Genomic DNA, 12,370 nt, shown 5'->3' with positions numbered 1-12,370 from the left:
ATGGAATGAACTGTCAGGCATTTTTTCCCTCCATTGAGTTACAGACAGTTCACAGTTTAAAAAGATCAATGTGGAGCCAACTGTAAGACTGACATCAATGAAAATCTAGCCCATTTTAGCACTACTTTATTAATGAAAACCAAACAAGTGACTTACCACCTTCTAAATCGTATCTGAATAAACCAAGAACCCACTGGGTAAGAATACATGGTGTAAAAAGGTAATGACTGCGATCATCAACTGTGAATTTTGCTCGTACCTAAAAATGGGAGTTAAGGAAAGGAAAAAAAATTATATTGTAAAATTTAAAGTACTTTTCTAAGGTACCAGATAGATTAATTTTCTAGTTGGTGAACATTTAGATATTCTGTGAATGTACTCCTCATTTAAATCTTGCTTTCTGACCACGACAGATTTTTCTCAGAACATTTTTTCTGTACAATTTTGTGATGGAAACAACTGCACATCTCACCTAGGACTGTTAGTGCAATATTATTAGACAAAATATGCAATTTTTTTAAACAATACCAAATATTAAACATATAAGAATACTGAAATGTAATAAAAACCTACTTAAATTATTAACATTTTCTCACTAAAACCTACCTAAATTAGTAATATTTTCTCACTACAAAATACTTCATACTTACTCTTCTCCCGGAGAGGATATTCGAGGATATTCTAAGTACATCTTTAATTCAAGGAATAACTGCTTTCATCAGTTATTTGATCACAGTGCAATGAGACTTCAACTCATATTTCTTGGAATACATCAATAATGTCATTGGAATACATCAATAATGTCATGAAACTCCTGCTAGGAGGTGAATGCCAGCCAGTGACTGAGCCCACATCATAGTCAAAAGGATCAAGTCTATCTACATCATGCTTCTGCCTGGATGGGGATGTTCATACATTCTACAGCACCACACAGCACCTTCCCCAGTGAGGCTATGTACTGATTAAGAAAAACAAGCAGTTAAGCATTTTGCTAGACAAAAGTTCTTAAAGTTTCAAGTGGGAGGCTAAAATGAATTTGTGTCCAGTTGTAAAGACCTGCTTTTAACAGCGTACCATTGTAATAGGTAGTCCTTGATGTTTGTAAAGGATGCCACCCTCATATCTCCTTCTGTGTTCATAACAGCATCCGTAACAACTCGACACACAATCATCTGTGGCACTGACTGCCTCCTCATCCATTAAGTACTAAAACACTACTATCCACATTTTATAAATCAGAAACTAAAAGTACAGAAGTGTTAAGATGTGAACCAAAATCCTAAAACAAATCTGTGGGAAAGCAACAGCACTTATTGCTTACTCTGCTTGCTTCTAATACCTAAGATTTTCTGAAAATAAGAAGTCCCAAAATTGATATCAGCTTTATTAAAAAGATATAAACTTAGATTTTAATACTGATAAAATTTTTTACTTGCTTGTTAATATCAAAAGCTTATTATTTGTAATAAAATATCTGAACTCTCCATCTCCTTGAAGAAAAAAAAAGGTTTCCATACCTGTTGATAGATCTGAACCATAGATCCTGCTAGCTGATGTATTTTTGGTAAAGAACCCCAAACAGGGTGATTCTTTAGGTTTTTCTGTAGTACAGGTTCCAAGTAAGCACTATAAATAGTTTGCAATTGTTCTCTTTCTGGATAGCTAAAAAGGGAAAAAAACTAGTCATTATGGACTTTTTCTGTGTACCTAAAACTGAGTTAAACTTAGGTAATTACTGAAAAATTTCATTGAATAGCATTTCCATCCAGCAGCTAAGAAAAATCATAATTTTATTGAATTAGGCCACTCAATGAAATTTTCTAAGTACATGTGTTGATATGGTCACACTTAAATAAATAAACTTCAATTTCTCTAACTTTATAACTAAATACCACCTTAACATAAAGCTGCAGAAAGCAGTTTACTGCAAGCAAAATTATCCAACAGGAAACATCTTTCAAACACTTCACTACCAATAGGCATCTGTAGTTGGACTCTGAGGCACCAAATAGCACCAAATCTGACAATCACAAACTGTGAGAAAAAATGAGACTGGAAGAGCCACATCTTTGTAAAGACTAAATTGACAAGTGGTCCTTATAAAGAGAGGCTGAATCTGAGTTCTGAGAGTTTGACTAATTTACATGTACTTACTCAATTGCACAGAGACGAACAATAGAGGTAAATCTGGAGGTAAGTTTATGTCTTCCTAACGTTCCTCCAGCTGACATGGAAGCCACAATTTGGATGTTTTCTAAACCAACCCATTCCAGATTTTCATCATAAAATCCTTGATATGTAAGAACCTTTAATAATTAAATAAATACTTCATTAAAGGAAAGTCAACAGAGTATCATACAAAATAAAATACAATAAAAAAGTGAGAAATACACCATTATTTCTGCTTTCTCAACTGTATGAAGTGTCTTACTCCTTATAATTTTGTCATCTGCACATTTGCAGGACTCCACTGTCCCAATCATTAATGAAGATGATAAAACAGAACACAGCTTCCAAATAGACTCTGTACCACTGACAATCACCCTTTGGGCCTGGCTTTTCAGTCAGCTTTTAATCCATCTCACTATCTGCTTATGCAGCCTGTATAAACAGCTCTTCTTGTGAGAATCTTCTGGGAGACAGCATCAATGGTCTCAGTGAAGTCCAGGTAGACTATATTCACTCTCTTTCCCTCATCAAGCCATGACTTGTCCCTGGTGAATCCATGCTGACTGCTCCTGGCAATCTTCTTCATCATTCATATGTCTAATGCACTGTAACTCATTGAGATGAGTGCTGTCTTTATTTGTTTATAAATATCAGCCAAAGAAAAATGGTATCTTATTTCTGGCTGACATCTACATTGTCTATTAAAGCACAAACAAAACCAATGCCAATACAGGATGCAGTATTTTAACAATGAAATTAATCAACGTAGGTATTTACTACATATGCTAAATTATATCCAGTATACTTGAGTCTCTTTATAAATAAGAGACATAAGTGTTCACCTGCTGCAGAAAAGCCACGAGAGTGCTTGTTCCCCATTTATCAGGTTTGGGTAGATTGATGTCTTTTAAGTACAAAACAAGCCTTTCACAGTCCTTTGGTCTGTACACTCGCCCAGTGTTTGTGCTGATTACTATGCAAGTTTGACTTAATTTCTGTAGAAGATGTTGAGAAGTAGTCTGTGCACTGCAGTGAACAGTGGCAATCTGAGTGGAGCGGAGCTGAGAGAATGCATAGTGAAGCAGCATCCTAGAAAACCAAACAGGTACATACATTTAGGCATAAATAAATTAATATTCTCTGAATTCAAAGATATTTTATAGTTTTTGAATTAACATGCATATACTACATCCTATATTAATGGAAGAGGTGGAACATGAAGTTTGCTGAATTCAATATTCTTGCCTTTAAAACTGTAACATTTTCCATTCACAAAATTCAATGGAAGTGTAGTGTATACAGCTACACAAAACAAATAGTTAATTCAATACCTTGGTTTAGTGACTGAAACCATCTAAATAAGGAATCTAACAAAGGCAACAGGATGTGCTAAATTGAGTTGCCTGCACATGGCATCTAGAGCCTCTTGAAACAAGACTGGATCTCATGTGCCTCTAAGCTGCTGCTCCATGACAGCTGGATTTCCAAAGATCCTGTTTCATATCTACAAGCTACATTCAGATATCTTGGATGCAGTATGACACTATGAAATGTCTCTGTAGAGCTTCATAATTTACTTACTTGCCACTACAAAAGGTTTTTTTAATTAATGACCTAAACCAGTCATATTCTATCTGAAAGTCATATGATAAAAGCATTATAAAAAACCTACAGATTCTGTCAAACAACTAGAAGTATATTTTACTTAAAGTAGAAGTTATTTTTACCCCTTTCCACATCCTTCAGGACCCACAAGAAGAAATGGCTGCTTATTATTAATATCTAGCCACGGTTTAAAGTAATCTAAACCTCTCTGCATGTCAGGGATTTGGATGACAGGAAGTGTTTGGTGATTACTGAAGTCATCAGCTGTTAAGTTTTCAGGTTTTTTCAGCTGATACAGCATCAGCTCTCCAGTGTCAGTGTCATAATATGTGTCCAGGGGCTTCCTCGGATCAGGAGGAGACTCTTGTGCCCAACAGAAGATCTTTAAAAAAAATAAAACAAAGCTTCAGTTAAATCCAGATTCCTAACAACAAGATCTACCATTTCAAGCTAGTCTAAAGAATGTTCAAAGAATATTTACGTAAAATCAAACACATAATTCTTCGATTTGATAGTTTGAGGCTGCCTTTGAAAATTAATTAATATCATACATATGCTTTATGATTAAGTCCTTAACTAAACAATAATATATTACTCTTCCACTTTTCATAATATAAGGAAATTAAAATAAATTGTATTTAGAAAAGCTTTAATTTTTTTTTATATTAGGCATCCTAATAAGAAGAATACCTAACAATACATCCCTGATGAGGAGGAGGTAGAGTCCTGTTTCTATTTCAAGTATTCTGAACAGAAAAAAACCCACAAAAATAAATCTGAATTTCATATACAATACATACAGGCAAACACAGTCTGCTGCAGTGGGTCCTAGAACTAAGCAGTATGGACAAAGGCATTTCATTGTCTCTTGGTGCAGGACCAAAGGATTGCTATCTGGGATGAATGTAATGTATCAGAGACACATAAAACATTCCTTCACTTCTCAGCTATTTCCCTACAGATTACACAAATCAAAATCAAATTAGAGCACAGAGATTACCTCTTTTGCAAATTCTTGTCGTGATTTCATGTTGAGATTGCCACCAAGACCACGTAACAAGTTAATAATAAACTGCCCACGATCAGTACTTCCATGAAGATGAGACAGTCCATTCATCACAGTTCCAACTAAACTTGTTTCCACTACAAAGTCATTCTGTAAATTGAAATTTATAGTAGATGTAAATATATTCCTCAATACAAATGTGATGTATTGCTAGCATGCTTTTGTTACTCATTGCTTTTTGACATTTACGCAAATGAGTTAGGATCTCAACATTGCTATTGTTCTAATTATTTCTAAGCAATGATACGGTGGTTTTAATTCCAGACTATGAGTTAATGTAATCCAGGATAAGCAATCAGAACTCTCCTGACAGATTTTGAGAATCTATAAGGAATAACCATAACTATACACTGGAAATCTTCCTTTTGAAGAGATTATTTATGGATTTTGCTCTTTGGCACCAAAGGGAATTTGCAGCCTCAGGAAGAATGCCATGGCTTTTACTATGTGACTTTAAAAGTTAAAAAAATGCCATGGGTAAAAGATTTAGGACGAAAAATAATTAGAAGAACACAAGAGGACCATGTATGTTCCTCAGGAAGAGATAATGCACATCTCTTAAACACTAGCACACTGGCCCCTGCATACTAGCACACTGGCCACTTTAGAAAGTCTCCTAAAAAAATATTTTCAGCACATAAGCTACTTGATCAATGCAAATTCAGCTGCTCCAGAAGGGGAGTATGGGGAGAAGAATTAATAAGGTCACAGCACCAAGCCTGCCAGAGTACAAGAAGGGTTTGGACAATGCTTGCAGGTGCATGGTTTGATTCTTGGGGTGTTCCTGTGCAGGGCCAGGAATTGGACTTCAGTGATTCCTGTGGGCCCTTCCAACTCAGGATATTCTACAATTCTACAATTCTATCTAAAAAGTGCTGAGATTTTTTTAATTACAGTTCAAAAATTAATCTGAATGATCTGTTTAGTGCTAAACTAGAAAAATTAATCCTACTTAACAGAAGCTGAAATTTGATTAAGTATGCATTTACTAACCTTCTTTACAACCCAGTTTAAAGCCTTTTCAAAATAGTCCCCAATCCAATTTTCAAGGTTGCATCTGTATTCTTCAGGCTGACTTCTTATCCAAGACTTTATTAGAGCATTAAGATCTGTATCTTCATCACTAAGTCAAAACAAAACAAGATTCAGATAAATACAAGACACCAATGTCTTTAGATAGTTTTAAAAGAACAACAAAATTCCAGAAAAAGTCTAGTAAAATACTTTAATAACTTCTAATCAATATTTAAAGAATATTGGGCTCTCCAGTAAAGAATTCACAGTGTCTTTTAGAAAAAATCTGAGATATTTCAGTCAAACTGTACAACAAACACCACAGAAAGGATACGCAACCTAAAGAAACTTCCCCAGTGATTTACTTCCTAAATGTAAGCAACTAATCAGATGCTCCCTTCACTTGAGCATACCTTTCAAGAAAAGTAGTACATATTTGCTCACTTTAAAAGTATGGAATGCTCTTCTATCTTACCTGAGAAAGATCATTCCCATTCGAGATATTGTAGCAGGAGAAGCACAGCTAAGGTCGTGAGTTTCAAATATAAAGTTGACATTTGAACCAAACTGAATTCTTTCTCCACTGGGCATAGTCAACAATTTGTTGTCATCCAAAACAGAATTCAAAGATTCAATCCATTCAGGATCAATATCACCATCACAAATTATCCATGAAATAACATCTATTTCCAGACATAAAAATAAAATATCAAACCCAAGAAAACCAGTTCAAAAATATCACCGCTTGCTATCTTAATGTTATTTATTATTCTTTCTTCATTATGACTTACATTTCTATGAAGATACTCCTCACATGCTTTACCTTCTGCTGCCTATTTTGCTTTCTTTTAAGAAAATTTGCAAAGAATGTACTGAGGCATTTGGCTACAATTGTTACCAGAAGTTTTCCTTGCCTTATGCTATCCACAAACAATACCACAATATGAAGAAGTACTTGAAAAGGAACTATTTCAGTAATTTCAGTGTAACACCTGCAAGTCGCTCTCAGACATACCTCGGGGCTCTCGCACCACTTGCCGAGCACTGTTTGTAAGCACTCCATCAGACCACTCCCTGGTATCCATGTCAATGCGGCCCAGCAGCTGATGCCGGGGCATGGCTTTGGGATTCATTGTGTACTGCTTCACCACTCTGCCAGTTTTACCAAGGGCTGTCTTCAACATCCGCCAGAGCGTTGATTTACCTCCACCACTGGGGCCTACGATAACTACACCCATTCTTTGACGCAGTTGTTCATATAACTCCAAGGCCTTCTTGATCTAGACAACGAAAGAGATAATGGCTATGCGAAACTGTAAAGCTAAATGAAACATGTTCCTTTACAGTATTTCTGAGATTTACTTTGCATGCAGACACTTTATATAATTTTGTTTTTTTAAATAATAGATAATAGCAGATATATTTAGAATTATGACATTATGGTTTATGAAGAAATTTATTTTACACGTGAGAAGCATTTCACTAAATTACTAATACAAAAGTAATAGCTATCTGGCATATTTTTAATGAGAATTTAACAAATCTTCAGTCACAAAACTTCATCTAGTTCTACAATAAATGAAAAGAAGGCAGAGAACTGCTTGTGAAAATCAAATATTCACATATTTCATTCTTTCAGTGTCCATAATATTCATTGGCATTTGTATCTGGCTTGAATGAAACTGTGTGTCACATGTTCACATCTTGATTTTCCTTTCACTATTTTTCTTTGAATTACATAACTGATCTACAGTGCTCTGAACACACATGTAATTTTTTGTATACATGTAAGTAGAATCTAACAACCAGTTATTCTCACTTTTTTATAAAGAGTTTTTCAAAAAAACCCAGAAATTTGTTAAATGAATGTAATATGAATCAAAATAATACTGTTTTGTTGCTGTAGTTGATCTTTACCTGTGTGCTTATAATTTCCAAGTTTGCCTCCTCAAAGACTTGTTGTAAAGCTGCAGTTAACTCAGCATATTCCACATCTTTAGAATCAGTGCCAGGAAATACATCTTTAACCAGCTCATCAAAACGAGTGCAGTCTGCAAATGTAAGCTTTGATGTGGTGTTCAGTCGCAAAGCTTGAACCACTATGTGACTTTCATTAACTGAAAAGAAAAACAAAGAAAACAGATCAATTTAAGCTGTGTCAACACTGCTCATACATTGAAAGTAGAATTGGAGCATAGATTTCAGAATTCCAGTTCATATACCATTCTACTTGCAAGTTAGGTATTGTAAGCACAATATATGCCCAGAAATGCATTCTATACAGATATAAGGTGGTTATGATGCTGGTCAGATGCAAACCATTTGTTATATCAAAATCTGTAAACTTTCAGATACATGCTGGTTAAGCAAATAGAAAGCAGTAGCTGTCTCCTAAAGATGTGAAGTGCTCATCCATTCCACACTCTTTATTTCCCTCTCATTTAATATCTAAACAATAACTTTAAAAATCTTTGAAAAATGCAGTGACTCAGTCTAGGCCAATATATTTCTATCATTCCTACCTATCCTTATATTTCTCTGTCTACCAATCTGAATCTAGTGCCATGTGATAAGTTTGCAAAACTCAGAGACAAAATGGTCTGATAGCTAATGAATACTGATAGCATCAGAAGATCAACTTTCCTGTCCTGAAAAAAAGTGAAAACAAGAGTTTGAAAATCATTTAAAATGATTCCCAAATGTAGCCCTGTAATCTGGGTTCTTATCATCACATAAAAGCTCACTCTGGAATACGACAAATCTTTTGTGATCTCCTGGTGAAGGTGGGCTTTCATAGATATTGTTTTCTTTCCTAAATTACCTAGAGATACAAGCCATGGCTTTATAAAACTCCAGTGAACAAGCAAGCTTGAGTGAATTATAATTGTATATGATTCTAAAGAATCAAAAGTTAGGTATGGTCAGTCTTACCTTCTTGCTTTGCATCACTTTTCTTCAGCTGATGAAGAAGACTGCCACAGCCTCTCAAAACAGTCTTCAGTGCTCGTAAACCCCAATCATAGTGCTGCTGTGGTGTCAGAAGCTCCCTGAATTTAAAAACAACAATATTGCAATAAGCTCTAGGTGACAACAGCTGAAATTTTGGGTTGGTGAATAAACACATTTATAATACAAGTTTGATCAAAAAAGAAACTGTCACATATTTGTACTGCCATCTGAAATGCATCTCAGAAATACAGCAATGACACTTTGTAATTTTAAGAGGGGTTATATTCAACACGTATTTATTATTGGCCCTAACAGCATTCACTATAACTTCTGATCTTTGTACTTTCTAATGCACATAGTTTCAACCAAACAGGCACTTGCATTTCAACAGTTTTGAGAGTTCAATATAATACAATGCTTGTCAGCATTCATATCCTCACATTTATATTTAGTGAAATACTAGGGAAGCAGCAATTTGCTCCCTTGAGATTGTAACTGAATTCAAGATATTTTCACATCTCAACCTCCCAATATATTGCAGTATTTTAACTTAAAAAAGTTAAAATACTGATGACCACAGCATCCCAAAAAACTAACTTCCTTTTCAAACCAGGACAAGTATCTGTACAGATATTTGCATGGTAAACCACTTAGATTTAAGAGCCACAAGGGAAGAAAGTTAGAAAGGTAACTTTACTAAGGAAGGGAGAGGTGGGGGGTGAAAGCTTACCTTGCTAGATTAAAAATAGCCACTAATTTTCTACCCAGTATTTTAGCATCCTTAAAACCTTCTGAATACAATATAACTTCTGCAATGAGTTCATTGTCTGGATGAGTCATGGCAACTGGCCTGAAAAGTTGCTTGAGGTTATCAGGCAGCTTTTGTCTTCCTCCATAACCTTTTCCAGCAGGATTCAGAGTGATAAAAATTCCAGAATTTGGATCCATTTCAACCTAGCATTAGAAGTGCATTGTAATGATATATTGTCAGATGAAACAGCACTGAGAAATGCTGGGTGGACTATGTTTAGTTACAGTAGTCAGTTTTTAAATGTGGTCGATGTGAACAAGATAATTAAGATTTGCTGTACCTTTTTGCCAAGCATCTCACATACAGGACTGTGTTTCTTCAATGCATGTTGAATAGTCTGAACCTGCATGGATACTGCAGACAATACAGCTTCCTCAAGCCTATTGAATTCATCAAAACATCCCCAGGCACCACACTTCACTAAGCCCACAAATATGCGTCCCATTGACTTCACATCGATGCCCTTGAAATTGAAAAGAATGTTGTCAAAATTCAAATAACAAGAAAATATAAAAGAATGTCTTCCCATCCACTAAAAAGCAGGTCCCTGAAAATATCCACAAATTTCTAACAGCAACTGACAAACTATTTAGAATAATTTCCATAATAATTTCAATACAACTACTACTACAACTACAACAAGTACTACTACTACTAATAACAACAACAATAACAATTAATATTATAATTTTAATATTATTTATGGAATATAATATCGCTTTATGAAGTATGGGTGTAGATATCCATTTCCTAAATTAAACAAAACCATATTCACCTCATCACAATTAAAGACCAATACTTGTCTTCCAAGAATCCCACCCAAGGCTTTTACTGATTCTGTTTTCCCAGTTCCAGCTGGACCATAGGGATTTCCTCCAAGGCCCATCTTCATGGCCTGAGTAAGAGTTAGGTAACACTTATCTGTCAAAGGTGTATAAACAAGTTTTGGGGAAATCCCCTGCAGAAACAAAACAGATTATATTGATTCGTAGACAGAAAATACTGGCAATTTAGTTACTTTTATTTTATCATAAGTAATTAATTTGGTAATATAAAGCAACAGCCAAAACTTCTGTCTCATTAAGAACATGAATTTGTTTACAAAGCTGTCCTGGTTTTATATCAAATGCCAATGTATTGTTTAATTTTTTTCACAACTACAGATGAAACAGCATTCGATATATAAAAACAAGCATATTAAAAAACATGTAGATGATAACTTGATACAATTTATATTTACCCCATCAGCATTAGGAATGAAAATTATTACCCTCTCAATATTATCTACGAAATAGCATGTTAAGGACATAACAAAGTTTAGAAAAATGACAACAGGTCGGAGACAATCAGCTGCATGTATGAAATGAGTAAGTGTTTTACTCATACATAAAAGCCACTACGTAAAAATACCACACCTGATATTCATAAGTATATTGGAGTTCAGCATCTACCATCTGAACATAACATTTTTGGTCATTCATATAAAATCTCAGCTGCTTCTTCCAAGCCCAGTCTTCAACACTGTGAACCTCAGCTTGATTCAGCTGCTTCACCACATCAATGTTATGAATTATATCAAGAATCAGAGCTTTAAGCTTGAGCTCAAGAATTCCAGATTCTACAAATAATCACAACAAAAGAAAAAATCACTCTTGTATAGCAAAGAAGACACGTTACCAATTCACAAGTTCATTGCGCTGCTTTCTACTATCAGCAGATTTTAATTAGATTTTGTTTGAATTATATAAAGGTTTTTTAATTTTTTTTTTATTTTCTAAAGCAAGCAGCGTAAAATAAGATCCTGACAGACAATGTAAATCATGTAACTTTAGTCATTTTGATGCGACTTTGTCTGCCTCAACATGGTGGAGGGGAGGTGGGATTTGAGACAGAGGAAGAGGAGAAGAAAAAGGAGAGGGAGAGGCTTTTCTGCAAAGCAATTTATGCCAGGAGTCTGACATAGCCATGTCTACTTCAGCAATCAGTGAGGCTCAGCCTGCTGAGTGACCTGTTGAAAATCTTAAAACCATTCTACACACACTCTCCAGATTTCACTAAGAATAATTATGGTGATGTGGAGTGAAAGTTCATTAACAAATTGGGTAAATTAAGTATACTCTTAGAGCATACTGTTTCCTTTAGTTTCATTGAAAGAAATCAATGTTTGTGTGTTTCTATACCATTCCATGATGGGAATCAAATCAAAGTAAGTCAGAATAATCACAACTCACCTCAAAATCTCACCTATTTTCCAAACTAAAGCATAAATGTAATGCATTATACAAGACATGACATGAACTCTCCTCTGTAACTGAGGAAAATTCTCAAACAACTATAGAAAGAGCACAGAAAGGGAGCTCAGATAAAGGAGCAAACTTACATACTTCTGGAGGTAGGTGATATGAATCCTGATTCTAATTAATGTATCAGATGTTTACAGCTCACAAATCGTAAGGTAAAATTTAATGCAGTAAGCAGCTATACAAATCTGGTTGAAGATTATCAACTACATATCGAGTCTTTTTATACCTAAGATAAAAGCCATCTCACCTAACCTGCAGTGTAGAGTTTTTTATCTGAAGTAGTCACTCAAAGCCCCACCTCTCATAAAAAAAAAGTAAAAAGCACTCAAAGGCATAATTATTCTAACCCATTCGGACTATGTAAGATTTAGAACAATCATGTCTTGAGAATAACTAGCTTATTTTGCCTCAAAGGTACTCAAAATTATTAGCTCAGAGGCAGATGTGGATGTC

At 34.9% G+C, this 12,370-nt stretch overlaps 1 protein-coding gene across 2 annotated transcripts in view; it reads right to left on the bottom strand.

Annotated features, from left to right (window-relative positions):
- DYNC2H1 (dynein cytoplasmic 2 heavy chain 1) overlaps positions 1 to 12,370 on the bottom strand; it is a 148,061-nt gene that overhangs the window by 111,117 nt on the left and 24,574 nt on the right. For both annotated transcript variants that reach the window (XM_054271485.1, XM_054271486.1), the window contains exons 32-46: positions 11,030 to 11,232; positions 10,390 to 10,572; positions 9,895 to 10,077; positions 9,534 to 9,757; positions 8,786 to 8,901; positions 7,772 to 7,971; positions 6,870 to 7,134; positions 6,330 to 6,537; positions 5,834 to 5,963; positions 4,775 to 4,930; positions 3,897 to 4,156; positions 3,012 to 3,258; positions 2,155 to 2,306; positions 1,518 to 1,662; positions 157 to 259 (exon numbers count right to left, since the gene is read on the bottom strand). In XM_054271485.1, coding sequence (XP_054127460.1) covers positions 157 to 259; positions 1,518 to 1,662; positions 2,155 to 2,306; positions 3,012 to 3,258; positions 3,897 to 4,156; positions 4,775 to 4,930; positions 5,834 to 5,963; positions 6,330 to 6,537; positions 6,870 to 7,134; positions 7,772 to 7,971; positions 8,786 to 8,901; positions 9,534 to 9,757; positions 9,895 to 10,077; positions 10,390 to 10,572; positions 11,030 to 11,232 — 2,775 coding nt within the window. The remainder of the gene's footprint in view (positions 1 to 156; positions 260 to 1,517; positions 1,663 to 2,154; positions 2,307 to 3,011; positions 3,259 to 3,896; positions 4,157 to 4,774; positions 4,931 to 5,833; positions 5,964 to 6,329; positions 6,538 to 6,869; positions 7,135 to 7,771; positions 7,972 to 8,785; positions 8,902 to 9,533; positions 9,758 to 9,894; positions 10,078 to 10,389; positions 10,573 to 11,029; positions 11,233 to 12,370) is intronic.

The sequence above is a fragment of the Melozone crissalis genome, unplaced genomic scaffold (assembly GCF_028551555.1).
Source record: "Melozone crissalis strain CALT ecotype California unplaced genomic scaffold, PUWL_Pcris_2 ptg000013l_1, whole genome shotgun sequence".
Taxonomy (NCBI): domain Eukaryota; kingdom Metazoa; phylum Chordata; class Aves; order Passeriformes; family Passerellidae; genus Melozone; species Melozone crissalis.
This window is presented reverse-complemented; position numbering and strand designations above follow the sequence as displayed.